This window comes from Heterocephalus glaber, unplaced genomic scaffold (genome assembly GCF_053883595.1).
Source record: "Heterocephalus glaber isolate CG9 unplaced genomic scaffold, H.glaber_assembly_v1.0 deba00001532, whole genome shotgun sequence".
Lineage (NCBI taxonomy): Eukaryota > Metazoa > Chordata > Mammalia > Rodentia > Bathyergidae > Heterocephalus > Heterocephalus glaber.
This window is the reverse complement of record NW_028258330.1, coordinates 7285399-7302178: the sequence shown is the minus strand read 5'-3', so window position 1 is coordinate 7302178 and position 16780 is coordinate 7285399. Positions and strand designations below refer to the sequence as shown.

At 37.0% G+C, this 16780-nt stretch overlaps 1 protein-coding gene across 11 annotated transcripts in view; it reads left to right on the top strand.

Annotated features, from left to right (window-relative positions):
- The window catches only part of Macrod2 (mono-ADP ribosylhydrolase 2), a 2157923-nt gene that overhangs the window by 1956029 nt on the left and 185114 nt on the right, over positions 1-16780 (top strand). For all 11 annotated transcript variants that reach the window (XR_015442057.1, XR_015442059.1, XR_015442058.1 and 8 more), the window contains exon 9: positions 2935-3016. Coding sequence is in view for 6 of the 11 variants with exons in the window: in XM_087189052.1 (XP_087045178.1) it covers positions 2935-3016 (82 nt within the window). In the remaining 5 variants the exon portion in view is untranslated. The remainder of the gene's footprint in view (positions 1-2934; positions 3017-16780) is intronic.

Below are 16780 nucleotides of genomic sequence, written 5' to 3'. Positions count from 1 at the left end.
CACTTACATAGCTAATGAGAATGTGGTAAATGAGATCGTGGTAATCTTAGGTAAAAATTGCTTCTGGGATATTTTCAGTATTATAACTAAGGGTAAGGACAAGGAACTGAGTCTTTCAATTATTTTAAAACAAAATTGCTTCATCCTCCTCATCTACTTTCTCTTGAGTAAAATAAATTGGGCTGCTAAATTTTATACTTAAATCATTTCTACAGTAACAGATCCTAATGTGCTAAAAGATGGCTTATAATTCCTTACAATATTTGAAAAACCTGGAAATGGACTGTATGTATGGTGCTTAAAAGTACACTTAACAGCAGAGAATAACACTGAGTTTCCTCACACAAACAGGGACTGACACATGCAGATATTCATGCACATAGTCTCACACGCTCACCCTCACACAAGGAACTTGTCTTATTACTCTTAAACATAAAAGGAAATAGGTAGAAATGAGATTGGTTAGCTTGGTCTCCTTACGGTTACATTAAGCCACATTTTATTATTTTTGATTTTTGTTCAGTAAGGTGATTTTAGAAATAATCTGACCACTTGAAGGCTAAAGGAAAATAAGTCATCAATCTTAGATACTGAAGTGAGTATAATTATGAATTTTGGAATAAACTATAGCCCAGTACAAGTGGAGAGTAGCATGTGTCCAAGGGAAGATAATAAGGTTGAACATAATCTTATTATTAATTTTAGGATGTTTAATTATGAAGTACTTCAAACATTCAAAAAACTATAGAAAATAATATAGTTATTACGTACCCACTAGCATAGTTCATGTTTATTAGTCTTTTACCATATTTGTGTCCAATCTCTTTTCTTTCTAAATAAATAAAATATCAACAATTCAGTAAAATACTTATCTCTTCTTTTACCTTCCCTCCTTTTCCATAAATCCTTCTCATCCTAAAGTTATATGTGTCATCCTTTTGTGTTTTTCCACATATGAGTACTGGTAAAAGATAACCTGAGGCACACAAAAATTTTAGAGTTTGCAGACAGTGATTTATAAATTGGGCAGCTCCAAATTGCATGAGGTCCTGAAGGGATCCCAAGGGGCTTTTGTAGGGTGAATGTGGACATAAGACTAATAAAATGTTTGGTGGGTTAAAGTGGAGGAGTAGTCTTATTTGAATCATTCCAGGGCTAATACCTTAATTAGAGGGTTGTTGGCAGTTTCTGATTGATTAAATTTAAGTTTCTTGTTATTGTTTGCACTCAGTTGCTTACGTACAGACTTAGACACTGTAGCCACCTCAGACTAATGACCTGTAGAGTAGTCATATTAGTTGTACTTATGAATGGATCTCTTCACTGTTGCATTTTTATCCTTTAAAATTATGTAGAAATGGTATCACAGAGTATATGCCCTTTGGCAATTCATTTCCATCACTCAACATTATGATTCTGAGCTTTAGCCACAGGCCATAAACATGCCATAAGGAGAGTGGAGATGCACATTCATTATTGCACAGAGTTAATCATTGATTCAACCACATGTATAGTTCACTTGGAGATTGAATTAATGGGGCAGTTTTTGCATCTGTAGGAAACATGAATGATTTTGCAGACAGAACCAGACACCAGACCCAAAACTGAAAACAGAAGAAAGGAAATGTGGTTATTTGTATGCTAGTCTTTCCATTTTTGAAGTCTAGCTGCTTTCCCTTATAATACATCCCATGAGGGCCATTATAAGACCATGGCCTTTATTTAGGACAGCAGAAGAGTCCAGTAACTGCCCAGGAGGCAATCAACCCTTGCTGAAGTGGAGATCAGGCAACTTCCCAAACCCCTGTGCCTTGGCTTCTCTTCTTGTCCTAGCAGATCTTCTGTCTTACAGGGTACTGTCTGTTCTTGGTAGCAGGATCTACACCCCACAAGTTGGGAGAACTGTGGGGTTACAAGGATGACATCCCTTTGGGTGCTTTCTTGTCCTACTGCATTCACATCCCCACTTCTCTTTCTTTCCTCCTGCCATGAAAAATGCCTTGCTTTATGCTTTCTTCAATTTGTCAGTTGCACTTTGATGGATTGAGTGATTTTTAAACTTTTTTGATATTGTTAAAACGAAAGGAACTAAATGGGTATTTATTTTCAGGACACAAAATGTAGTCACTGATTTAACTTCAAATATATGTGAATTACTGTGTATCTTTTGTCTCTTTATCACATTACTCTCTAAATGTTCCAGAGAAACTCCTTCCACATAGAAGCTCTTAAAGAGAGAAAAGGAGCTGTGCATACATTTTACTTTTGAGGTGATGTTTACTTATTCAACAATATCTACCAAATTAAATGCTATATTGACCTTGTGTCACTGTCAACTAATGTTTTATTTCTGTTACATTTCCGAGGGTGTTAGGCTAAAAGCAAGTGACTGTGCAAATTAAACTGCATGGAAGCTCTTTAGGCTGTGTTCAAATACTAACAGTTTTGATAAATATATTTGTCTAACAAGGGTAGGACAAAGAGCTCTTTGTTTACTGACATACTTTATTGTCATTCTGCTGTATACCTCTCATGTGGCTGTTTTATAGAACATAAAGTCTAGATATCCTGTTGGAATCTCAGCTCTTATTTATAGCTTGCTGCAAAGTGGCTTATTGTCATTTATTATTTCTTATTTGATTTATGTAACCTCTTTCCACCAAAGAGCCTGTGGGTTTATTTATATGTGGAGCATACACATACACACATCTACATTCACACAACTCTCTCTCTCTCTCTCAAACACACACACACACACACACACACACACACACACACAAACCCTTGAACTTCACTCAGTGCAGTGAAGTTACCAGTATAGCACCAAAAATCTGTATAAGGCTTTTCCATTTGTTTTTGTTTGTTCTAAGACCATGCTATGGGAAAGCACTTGCCACAATCCTTTAATTTTGAGTCTTTATTGTTTGCCTCTAGGTGGAACGGATTATCTTTTGTGTCTTCCTAGAAGTTGACTTCAAAATCTACAAAAAGAAAATGAGTGAGTTTTTCCCTATGGGTGAGTAAAGCTTTTTGTTTCCTTTGGAATTGAGGACTGGAGAAGTAGAGGCATCATTTATATGTGTGATAAGATTTAAATAATCTTCAAGACTGCCACAACTATGTTTCCAAACATCAGTCATTCTTGCCAACTTGTATCACAGTTTTTAAGAGCTGAAGGAAATGACAGGAGACCTGGGCTCTAAATCTCTGTCCCATTATGTCGGTGTGTTGTCTTAGAAAAGTCAGTACATCTTCTGGGTCTCCATTCCTCACATCAAAAGTGAGGGGTAAACCCAAATGACCCCTAAAGACCTTCCTTGGACCTGGATTGTATGTTCTTCTTCAACTTGCAGTATTTCCAGTCCTCATGCCTACCCGACTATGTTAAGCACCATTGCTGGAAACTGTAAAGAACCCATTTATATTCGTAGTAGGAGTTGAAATTATTCTTGCATTCCATCTCTATTCCATCCAATTTTCTCACTCAAAATTGCAGTGACTACTGCAGCACTTTCTAGTGTAATCTGAGAACAGTAGTTCATTCTCCTTATTTCTCACTTCTTTTTTGAATGTAGAAGAAACTTCAGGGTTATTAAAGAACCTTGAGTGATGGATTTACATTGATTGATGTGCCATTAGTTGGATTGGAGTAATATGAATATTTTCTCCCATTTTACCTCTTCTAGACTATTAAGGATAAGGCTTGTTTAATGCCTTGTTATTTTTATGGTACCATCAAAGTCATAGTGCCCAAAATGCTTTCGTTAGCCTTGGAAAAAGAATTTCCATGCAGGAAATTTCAAGTTACTGTGAACATTGTTAGTGTCTGCCTTTTTATAGAGATTTTCTTTGAGTTTTGCGTCTCCCTGAGAAAGTGGCTTTTCACACAGTGGGTGACTGTAGTAGATGGGGAGGAGTGAATAAAGGTCCTGGAGCACATTCCCCTTTAAATTATCCCTCAGAACCAAACAGAAAGTAAGTATGCCCTGCCCTCTGATCAAAGTAGGGAGAAGCTGTCAAGAACAATGGCAGAAACCCATTTTAGGTATTAATGCTTTAAATGGGCCAAGGTTGTCTGAGTAATTTGAAGTCCTTTTACCTAATTTTATAAATGAAAGGTGAACCTGCTATTTGGTAGATTAAACTTTCCTAACACAAACAGAAGGTAAATTCCTCAGACTCATATGATAAACAACAAGGCTGTGGTTGTGACCTTTTTTCTCCCCTCTCTTCTCTTTTTCATCTTCACCTCCTGTTTTTAACCTTTATATTTTTTAGCAACTCAGTGCTTTACTGTGTAAAGTATATAATAGCTATTTAATAAGCAGTTGTTAAGAGCTGAATTTAATAAATTTGTCTCATCATAATCAGATGGCCTTTTTTCTGTTTCAATCTCCTTTTTTCCATCTTTTCTCTGAATTTTCATTATAATCACAAAGAGTTGATTGGTGCTTGTAATTTCAAGTATTGTTAAAATGAATAGTTCAATATTTTAAAAAATAGAACTTTTTTATTTTGTATAATGCTAATATTCCCATATCTTGTAAATACAACAGCATAATTTATAAGATTTTATAAATTTTAGACTCCTTGAGATTTTTTAAATAATGACATTATATTCATTTTCATATCTTCTAAAATGAAAACTTATTTCTAATATATAATAAAAATAATTATGGACTTATGATCCATTGATATTGAATCAAATCTATCAGGTATTTCCAATAATGCAGAGCTAGAAATCACACTGCAAATTTAAGAAAATGAGAAAGTTTTAGGGGTCACAAATATATTTATTAATAACTGTGCAAATAAATTAATGTTGCTACTCTACATAAATCCAAAAACTCATCTCAGTACTTGAGCAAATAAAATAACAACAAAATCATATTTAGTTTCACATCAGTGCTTTGAAGCACACCATACTCATAAAATTATTTCTTGGATATATTTATAACATTGAGACAACATTTTCAAATCCTTGATGATTGTGGAGTATTTCTGCCATGTTCAGGAATCAGCCATTTGTAAATTCTAAATATGCAATATGAAATAAAGGTAATGTTTATGGAAGATGTGACTGCTAATATAAATGATATACTTTATTTGTCCTTAATTTGAATTTATAGTTAATTCATAATCATACCATCTTTGATTAAACTATAATTTTTCCTGGCTTACCATTTATTTCCCCAGACTGACTTATTCAGAATATCTCTAACTAGTGTTCATAACCCTTCCAAATGCAAAAATAGTAATAGTTCAGAAAAAAGCCATTTTTATGTGAAACCAAACCTTGTTTGGAGATATCTTAATCCCATGTTAATAAATTTCACAATTGAGAATCTGAAGCAAAATGTATATGAAAACACTGAAAGTTACAGTAGAAGAGATCGTACTAATGATATGACACATGCATAATTGCTACCTATTATTTGCCAGAGTGCCTTCTATCAGCCAGATACACCATTCATTTGTTTACTTGGGCTAATCAGTTCATCTTCAGGAAGCAGGCACTGTATTAACCCTGTGTTGTGATTTCTATTGTCATAGTTTCTTTCTAATATGGACCTGAGGTCTGTCTACCTTGAGAGTGGTTTTAAGCAAGGCTGCACATTTTCTAGGGGAGCCCTAACTGCCGAGAAAGTTAAGTTCATGTGTGTGTGTCAAGAGAGGCACAATGAGGACACAAGACCAAAATGTATGAAACAGGAAATGTGTTACTCACAGGTCCACAGAGGTTAGGGGTGCTGTTAGGAGGCTAGTAGAAGCTTGTAGGCAGCAGAAAGCTCAACCAGCAGTTACTGGGGGAGTGGGGAGCTGCAGGACCATGCAGGTTCATGAGTGTTATTCCTTAGGCTTTCCCAGAGGGCCTGTGGATTGTCTAATTTAAAGCAAACCTTCACAAAGAGGGAGGTTAGTTACGTGACTTTCGGTCTGACTATCAGATTTGATCATGGTCAGGAGCCATGGGATGTGTTGGGTTTTGGAGTCAGTGGGATGAGGAACTAGTGGGCCATATCACAAAAAGAAATGGAGGTCTTAATAGGCAGAAGTGAGTGGGGTATAACTGAGTTTCCAACAACTGTCAGGTCTGAAAACAGATGCTGAGGCAGTAACTGCTTTATACAATCTGTAACACCCTACTTTTTAGATATGGGAAAAGAGGCATAATTGAAGAAAATGTGACATCCAGCTAGGAAGCAGCAGAATTATATTTTAAAATTAAGAATGGCATCTGTCATTGCACAAGTGATAATTGGTTGGTTTATTCAGAGCATCGTCAGAGAAGGCTGAGGTCGACTTCCAGGGTGTATTTGAAGCAGCATGAAAGTCCCATCCTTAATTTCATGTACTGCCCATCGGTTTTCAAAGCTGCCATACTTCTTTTTCTTCTAATACCTATAAATGTCCTCATGGAAACCTGTCTAATATGAATCATTGGTACCTAACCACGAGTCTCAGAATTTAATTCTATCCAAATCATCCAGGCAGCATGGCAGGTGAACAGATCAATGGTAATGAGGAAGCCACAGACCTTTTAGCATTACTACAAGATGAGATAGAGGTTGCTTATATTAGCTTTCCTAGGGCTGCAAAAACAAAGTACCATGGACTAAGTGGTTTAAACAACAGAAATACGTTTTCCCCCAATTCTGGGGTCCAGAAGTCCAAGGACAACGTGATGGCAAGGTGCATTTCTTTTGAGGACTCTTTGCTTGGCTTGTGGATGACCATATTTTCCCCTGTGTCTTCATATCACCTTGCTCTGGGTGGCCTGTGATCTATCTTCCTCTTCTCATATAGTTACCAGCCATACTGGATAAGGGGTCACCCTAATTAACTCATTTTAATTTAATTAACTATTTAAAGTCTCTATCTCCAGAACAGAGAGACTTTCTGAGTTACTGGGGGGTTGATGGGTTGATGTATGAATGTAGGCAGGGATACAACTCAGCCAATGACAGTGTCCTTCGTGGAAATGCAGTAGGAACTTCAAAGGAAAGGAATCAGCAATGATCTTTTTCAACAGTTTCATGTCTTGCTGTAGGGTGAAGCACATTTGACTTTTTCCTTCCAGATGTATTATTTGGAAGTAGAGTGTGGCAGTTTTATGGAATTATCATACACTTTGGTTGCAAATAATTTATAGTTACAGTGCACCATTACATGGCCTAAAGCAAAATAATATTTCTGTGATTTAACTCAAAAATCTTTGTTCTTAATATAAAAGGCATGTATTTTTCAATGTGTAGAATTTATTGTGTGCAGTTTTCATTGAATGTATAAAGAAAAAAAGATAATTCCTGATCTATGATACAGAAGTTAATTTTTTATGAAGTTTAAGTCCTAATAAAAAAGTGAAAGGAAGTTAATTTTTGTCGTAAGAGCAATAAAAAAGTGACAGCTTTGTAAGTACATCCAAGAATCCTGATGTTGGAAGCTTGTGAAGTCCTCTTTCTCCCTTCCCCTTTAGGGAAAGCCTTATTTGTTCACTGCAGTGGTGTCTAACTATAGATGATTTTACCCTCCAGGGAATATTTTGAGCTTTTTATTCATAAACATGGGAGAGGAGAAGCAGTGATAAGTATTCTGCAATGCACAGGACAGTTCCTCCATAAGGAGGGTACTATCCAGCTGCAAATGTCTGTGTTGCCGAGGCTGAGAAGCTATCTGTTGCATTCACCCCTCTCTTTCAGGATACCAAGCTAGTCTTTACCTTTGAACTGGATTAATTTTTTTAGTGTTCTCCCTCCTGATGCCTTACCCTAACTTCTCTGACTAACTGAATTTGGAAGCTGCATTTTAAAGATATGGTTTTTATGCCCGAAGAGGCAAGAATTACACAGAATAGTTGGAACACAGTATTGGCAAGTATCACATTGGCATGGTCATAGTATTCAGGAATTCAGAAGCAAATACATATGCCGACCAGGTTGGTTAGGACAAGTTTCATGAAGAATGTGGTCCTTGCAATGACCTTTAAACAGGATGAATGGGAGTAAAGAAGTGATGCAGAGTATTGTGTAGGCAACATAAAGCAGGGAGGGCAGCTCAGATTGGACATACTGTGAGGTAAAGTGTGATGCTTGTTTATGTTTTCAATTTGTGAATATCAGACTGAGAGATTTTTGACACTCTTATAAGAAGCAATGAAGATTAATAGTGAATCTTTGAGTGAGGTAAAAACATAACAGATCCTATGCAGAAACTCCTCATCTTCATTGGCTCAATTTAGGATATATTTGCTTCATAATGAACAAAACCAATATGCATTCAATAAAAACATACTTGAGATTTTGAAGTTGACCCTTTCTCTGGCTACTGACCCACAGTATTTCACTCATAATAAGAGGTAGTATATAAGTGAGCCACAATCCTTTTGTCCCAGCCTCCCCAGTATCCAGGATTGCAGGTGTGCACCACATCTGGCTAAGTTTTGACTCTTGTCACAAGAAGTTTCTTGGGCACATCTGATGTTCCTGAAATCTCCTCTGCCTAAATCACCTGTTAAAAGACTGGCCTGCAAGCACAGAGCCTGTTAGGGACCCTTCAGCACAGCATAGGGGACAGGCACTGATTGGCCATTGAAAATCTTTTGTGGAGATACGAATCAGCCTGCTGCAGACAGGCAGCCACCTGGTTCCACACTACAAAGACTCAGAGGACACAGGACCACCAGAATACAGTACTGAGTCCCGCCGCTCCCAGCCCAGAGGTAGGGGCTTCTGAGCTGCCGTCCCACAGCTCCTGGTCCAGAGGAAGGGGCTTCCCCACCACCATCCCTCCTGCTGCTCCCAAACCAGAGGAAAGGGCTTTTGGGCCACCATCCCTACCGCTGCTCCTGGCACCTGTCCCACCTCTTTGAGCTCAGAGGAGGTAATCTATGCAGGAGCCAACAGCCCCCCCCGCCAGTCAAAATTAGAAAACATGTAAATAAGTATCAAGACCAGACTTCTAGATCACCTACAGCAACCCCAAAGGGAAATGAAATGGAACACTCTGATATTCAACCACCTGGACACACTGAACTGGCAACAAAAGGGGAGCTGGAAAAAATGAAATCAGAAATAATTTCTCAGGTAACAGGAGAAATTGTGCTCCTAGCCCAACACACGACTAATCAATCTAGAGAGGAGCTGAGGAACATGATGGAATCCCAACATAAGAAACAAATGGAATCCATAAAACAGATGCAAATAGATTTCCAGGACATGAAAAACTCCATTGAAAGTCTACACAGCAGAATGAGCCAATGTGAGGACAGAATTTCAGATATAGAAGATAAAATTGCAATTAATGACCAGGAAAAGAAAAATTGCTTCAAAATTATAAGGAAACATGAGAAATCAATCCAGCAGCTGCTAGATGATGCAAAGAAGAATAACATAAGACTAATTGGAGTCAATGAAGAAACAGGAGAGAGTGCAGATGACATAAAAAAACTCTTCACAGAAATAATGGCAGAAAACTTCCCAAGCAGGGGAAAAGAGCTTGACATACAGATAAGTGAGGCATATAGGACTCCAAATAACCTTGATCAAAAAGAAATCTACACATAGGCATATAATTGTTAAGATTCCAGAAACACAACAGAAGAACAAAGTTCTACAAGCAGTTAGAGAAAAGAAACAAATCACATACAAAGGAAAGCCCATCAGAATCACAGCAGACTTCACAATAAAAACCATAAAGGCAAGAAGAGCTTGGAGTGACATATTCCAAGCCCTAAAAGAAAACAGCCTTCAACCCAGATTGATGTGCCCTGCAAAACTATCTTGCAAAATTGATGGAGAAATGAGATACTTTCATGACAAAGAGTACCTTAGGAACTTCGTGAATACCAAACCAACACTCCAAAAATTTTACACAATATCCTAGGAACAGACATTGAGGATCACAACCCCAGGAAGCAAAGCAGAATGAACCCATCTGGCATGACAAGAAATTAAATGTGAAGGGGGAGAACCCAACAAAAAGAAAAAGTCATGGCAATAACAAGTCAATACGTTTCAGTTATAACCATCAATGTTAATGGTCTCAATTCACCAATCAAAAGAAATAGACTGGCAGAATGGGTCAAGAAGCAAAATCCAGTGATATGCTGCATACAAGAGACACACTTAATTCAAAAGGAAACTCATAGACTGAAAGTTAAAGGGTGGAAAACAATACTCCATGTGACAGGAACCTGAAAAAAGGCAGGAGTAGCTATCCTCTTTGCAGATCAAGTAGATTTCAAACCAACACTGATTAAGAGAGACAAAGGACACTACGTCCTTATAAAGGGAAGAATCCAAGAGGAAGAGATGACAATCATAAATATCTATGCACCAAATACTAGTGTGCCCAACTACATAAAACAAATACTAATGGACATGAAAAGTCATATATGCACTAATACAATTATAGTGGGGGACCTTAATACCCCACTGTCACAAATAGATAGATCAACTAGACAAAAAATAAGTAATGAAATACTAGAACTCAATCAAACTCTTGAACAAATGAACTGAACAGATGTTTACAGAGTCTTCCACCCCACAAAATCAGAATACACATTCTTCTCAGCTGCCCATGGGTCATTCTCCAAAATAGAGCACATACTCACACATAGAACATGTTTAAGTGCAAAGGAATTGAAGTTATCCCCTGTATATTATCAGACCATAGTGCGATGAAATTGGAGATCCATAGCAAAAGAAACTCGAAAAATTTCATAAACACATGGAAATTGAACAACACACTTCTGAATAACCAATGGGACACAGAGGAAATTAAAGAAGAAACCAGACAGTTCCTTCAATTAAATGACAATGACAATACAACATATCAGAATCTATGGGACACAATGAAAGCAGTCTTAAGAGGGAAATTCATAGCAGTGAATATGCATATTAGGAAAACAGAATGAGCCCAATTAAACAACCTGATGCTGAACCTCAAGCTTCTAGAAAAAGAAGAGCAAGACAACCCCAGAGCTCATACAAGGGAGGAAATTATAAAGATGAGAGGAGAAATCAATGCAATGGAGACTAAGAGAACAATACAAAAAGTCAATGAAACCAAGAGTTGGTTCTTTGAAAGAATCAACAAAATTGACAAATCCTTAGCCAACCTTGTCAGAAAAAGGAAAGAAAAGGCCCAAATCCATGTAATTAGGAATGAAAAGGGTGCAATTACAATAGACCCAGCAGAAATCCAGAGGATCATCAATATCTACTTCCAGAACCTATACGCCAATAAGATGGACAACACAGAAGAAATGGACAGATTCCTAGATACATATGAATTACCAAAGTTGAACAAAGAACACCTAAAAATTCTGAACAACCTAATATCAACCAATGAAATTGAAAACGTAGTTAAAAACTTATAAACTAAGAAAAGCCTGGGCCCTGATGGCTTCACTGCTGAATTCTACAAGACATTTAGAGAGGAACTGCTGCCACTACTGTTTAAACTCTTCAATGAAATCGAAAGGGAAGCAATACTCCCAAATTCATTCCTGGAAGCAAGCATCACCTTGACCCCCAAAGCAGAGAAAGACCCAACCGAAAAGGAGAACTATAGGCCAATCTCACTAATGAACATAGATGCAAAAATCCTTAATAAGATACTGGCAAACAGAATGCAGAAGATCATCAAGAAGATCATACACCCTGATCAAGTGGAATTCATCCCAGGGATGCAGGGATGGTTCAATATATGAAAATCAATCAATGTAATACACTATATCAATAGAGCCAGGGACAAAAACCGTATGATTATCTCTATAGATGCAGAAAAATCATTTGACAAAATCCAACATGTATTTGTGATAAAAACCCTACAAAAAATTGGAATAGACGGTCTCTAGCTCAAACTAATAAAAGCCATCTGTGAAAAACCAACAGCCAATATCATACTAAATGGTCAAAAACTGAAATCCTTCACACTAAAATCAGGAAAAAGACAAGGATGTCCACTGTTACCACTCTTGTTCAATATAGTTCTGGAAACATTAGCCTCAGCAATTAGCCAAGAGAAAGAAATAAAAGGAATAAAGATAGGAAATGAAGAAGTTCAATTGTCATTATTTGCAGATGACATGATACTCTATATAGAAGACCCCAAGAACTCCACCAAAAGTCTTCTAGACTTAATAACCAAATTCAGTCAAGTAGGTGGTTACAAGGTCAACACACAAAAATCAATAGCTTTCCTCTACACGAATGACAGACTCACTGAGAGAGAAATAGGGCAAATAATTCCTTTCACAATAACATCCAAAAAACTGAAATACCTAGGAATCAACCTAACGAAAGAAATCAAAGACCTCTTCTCTGAAAACTATAGTACTCTGAAAAGAGAGATTGAAGATGATATCAGAAAATGGACAGACATCCCCTGCTCCTGGGTAGGAAGGATTAATATAGTGAAAATGGCCATACTTCCAAAACTGCTATACAGATTCAATGCAATTCCAATTGAGATCCCAGCAGAATACTTCATGGACCTTGAGAAAACAATCCAAAAATTCATTTGGAACAAGAAGAGACCCAGAATAGCAAAAGCAATTCTAGGTAACAGAGACATAGCAGGGGGTATCACAATCCCCAACCTGCAACTGTACTACAAAGCAACTGTGATAATAACAGCATGGTACTGGCAAAGAAACAGACCTGAGGACCAGTAGAACAGATTAGAAGATGCAGAAACAATGCCAGACACACTCAGCCATCTCCTCTTCAATACAGGAGCCAAACACCCTCACTGGAGGAAAGATAGCCTCTTTAACAAATGGTGCTGGAAAAATTGGGCTTCAACTTGCCAAAGATTAAAACTAGACCTATATCTCTCACCATGCACTGAACTAAAATCAAAATGGATTAAAGATCTAAATATTAAAATAGAAACTCTGAACCAGTTGGAACAGAGGTTAGGTAGAACTCTTGAAGACATCAGTGTAGGAAAAGATTTTATGAACAAAACTTCAGTTGCCCATGAACTAGCACAATCAACAAGTGGAATCTCTTCTTATTAAAAAGCTTCTGCACAGCAAGAGAAACCACCAGTGGTGTGAAGAAACAACCCACAATGTGGGAAAAAATCTTCACCTGCTCTTCCTCAGACAAAGGTCTACTATCTCGATTCTATAAAGAACTTAAAAAGATCAGACCTCCCAAATTTAAAGACGCAACCCAAAAATGGGCACCTGAAATGAACAGACATTTCTCAAAGAAGTAGAAATAGCAAATAAATACATGAAAAAATGTTCAACATCACTGGTCATTTGAGAGGTGCAAATGAAAACAATGCTGAGATTCCACCTCACCCCAGAAAAAATGGCTGCTATCATGAAATCAACCAATAACAAATACTGGCAGGGCCATGGGGAAAGAGGAACACTGTTCCACTGCTGGTGGGGGTGTAGACTAGTGCAACCACTGTGGAAATCCATATGGAGATACCTCAAAGAACTAGGACTAGAAATCCCATTTGACCCCGCTATTCTACTGCTGGGGATCTTCCCCAAAGAATTAAAAGAATCATACCACAGTGATATATGTGCACCCATGTTCATAGCAGCACAGTTTGTAATAGCTAAAACTTGGAAACAGCCCAAATACCCATCAACTGGAGACTGGATAAAGAAAATGTGGTTTCTTATAAAATGGAGTACTACTCAGCCATAAAAAATGAGAAATTAGAGACATTTATAGCTAAGTGGATGCACATTGAGGTGATACTCTTAAGTGAAATAAATAGGACACACATGTATAAATACCGAATAGTTTCTCTGGTGTGAGAAACTGAAAGTGTAAATAAGGACTAAAAGGTATAATAGGTAATGTGAAACAGGAAGAAAAGGGGCAAAGGGGAAGGAAGTGGGAGGGCTAAGGGAAAGGATAGAAGGGAATGGGATCAATATGAGAAAATGGAAAAATAGGAACAAAATCTTTGTAAATAGGGAGGAATGGAGGGGTTGAAGGGAGGGCTGGGCAAGGGTGAAAAATCAGAACCAAGAGAGATTATGTAAAGGTGCAAATTTCCAATGATGAATGTCATTATATTGTATACTTAAAATGTACCAATGATTAGAATGAATAATCGATAATGCAAAATAGGAAGAAAAGGTCCAAAGGGGTAGGGGTAGTGGGAGGGGCAGGGGAAAGGGAAGAAGGGAAAGGAAATATGATGAGAAATGGAAAAAATGGAAATAAAGTCTTTGTAAATAGGGAAGGGTGGAGGGAGTGAAGGGAGGGCTAGGAATGGGGAAAAAATAAGAACCAAGATGCATTATGTAAAGGTACAATTCCCAATGAGATATGTAATTGTGTTGTATACCTGCAATGTACCAATAAAAGAATTTAAAAAAAAAAAAAATAAGTGAGCCACAGGTCCTAGTCAGCTATGAGCTAATGAGGGGCATAGTCAGTGCTCTACAATGGTCTGTGTGGCTAAGCTGAGATATTCATAGGTTACATTCATTAAGAGCACTTTTTTTCTTCAGATATTTTCAACTTACATTAGGTTCACCATAAGATATGGCATCTGTATTTTAAAAAGGATTAATTCAGTTTATGTCATAGAGTTGGGCCTTCTAACAACAATTCTATAGCATAGGTTTATCATCTGCCTTCCTGAGCATGGTAGTGAATAGAGGCTGAAAATAAATCTAAATAAATTGATCAAAGTCACATTGATGGGTAAGTCTAACTTCAAAGATTTTCTGTAGTGCAGTACTTCCTCCCATAGCAGTCACGGAAATGTGGACTTTTGTTTGAAGCTAATGTCTGCTACAAAAGCCACACATCTTTTGCAGTAATGTGCTGGAGGTCTGGAAAAGAAGGGTCCCTCTGATCATATGGCATAGTCACATATCCTTTGTCCTCCTTTTCTCACCTCCTCATTTTTCCAAGAATAACAGAATACAGAGTGTTGTGAGGTACTAAGATTATCTTTTCTCTTGCCATGTCAACATAATGTTTGGAAGACAGCAGCTTGAAGGCCTTATTGATGACAGGGTGGTGATTTTATAAGAAAGGTAATCAATGATGACTGAAGAGTTTGACAGAGTAAAAAGCATCTATGGTATAAGGGGGAAAAAAACTACTGAATTTGTCATCACAAGAAATAGCTTCTAATCCTGTTACAATCACAAGTCTTTGTGCATGCTGCTTAAATTTTCTAAGCTTCAATCTTGTCATGTCCAAATATACTTAGGGTCAATTCCAAATACAATGAATAACAGTGTAAATGAATATTCAGATATGTATCTAGATGAAGCAACATAAATATTATAATATAAATATGTATTTTTTATTAAAATTTAAAAGTACATAAATTAGCTTTTATGATCTTTTTTAGAAAACATTGCAAAAGTAATATGAGATTTTAGTATAGAAAAGGGATAAGAAAAAGAAGAAAATGAAAACCATTTCTGTCCTATAATCCAGAGATGAATTATATTTGTTCTGTAACCTTCTGGTTTTTAGAAATGGTAAGCACAGACAAACAGAAATTTGGTCTTATAACTTTTTGTTTGTCACTTAATACAAATTGTGAACATTTTCTCTTCTCATTATATATTCTTTCATAAGATATAATGGTAGTGGACCCAATGTCGACCCAAAACTATGCCATTGAACTTTAGGATTATTTTTGCAAAATTTCCTGAATTTGTTTGTAAGTCACAAATTTAAGACTCCATCTTTATAAATACAGGCATCATCCCTATTTTTAACACTTTTCTAAAAGTGGTATTGCTTTTTCAAAATGCATACATAACCAAGATGCTTCAGCTAGAATTATGATTTACATCTAAAATATTCCCTAAAAGTTCATTTGTTCAGAGATGGGGCTTTTGGAAGGTGACTGGATCATGTAGGTTCTATATTCATCATAGATTAACCCAATGATGAATTCCTACCCGGTTGTGCTGTTAGGAGGTGGGACCTGCTTGGAACATGAAGGACACTGGAGGTGTGACCTAGAAGGTTGTATTCTCATCTCCAACCTCTGTCTGTGCTTCCTGGCTGCCATGGGTTGAGAACTTTTCTCCATCACACTGTTTCTGCCCTGGATCCAGCTAACCATTGACTGAGTCCTCTGAACCATGAACCAATATGCACCCAAATATACTTTCCTCCTTAGGCTGTAGCTGCCAAGTGTTCTGTCCCAGTGATGGGTAAAGCTAACTGATACACCAGTGATCCTCTAGTTGTTTACTGTGTTTGCAGCATGGCAAGGCTCATGTTTACACAGACAGAACTACGATCACCCACTCCTGGTGTTAAACCTGAGTTTATGTCCCCACGAGCAGCACAGGAGAGTTTACTTTCCTTCTACTCTTCTTACTAGGCCACATTATCATGTTTGAATGTCATCACTATTCTACATTGAATAAGGTAATTAATGGGTAACAATGTGCATTTCTTTTATTACTGATAAGATTTATCCTTCTTTCCAGTTACTTAATATATTTCCAAATTATTTATATAAAAATTGCAAATCATATCTCTTGTACATTTTTACTGATCATTTTGTGTTTTACTAATTGATTTATAAGTTGTCTTCATATGTTAAGATCCTTAATCTTTTCAAATATATGTTGCAAACAGTTTCTGCATTCATCATTTGCTTTGTGATATCCTTTTATAATCGAATAGTGAAAAAAGGAGAATGATGAAAAAAATAAAAAACAAGAATGGAAGAAGGAAGGGAGAGAAGGAAGCAGAGACAATCAAAGAAAAGAATGATGGTCTAAAAAACCCCTCTTTATAAAATAATGAAG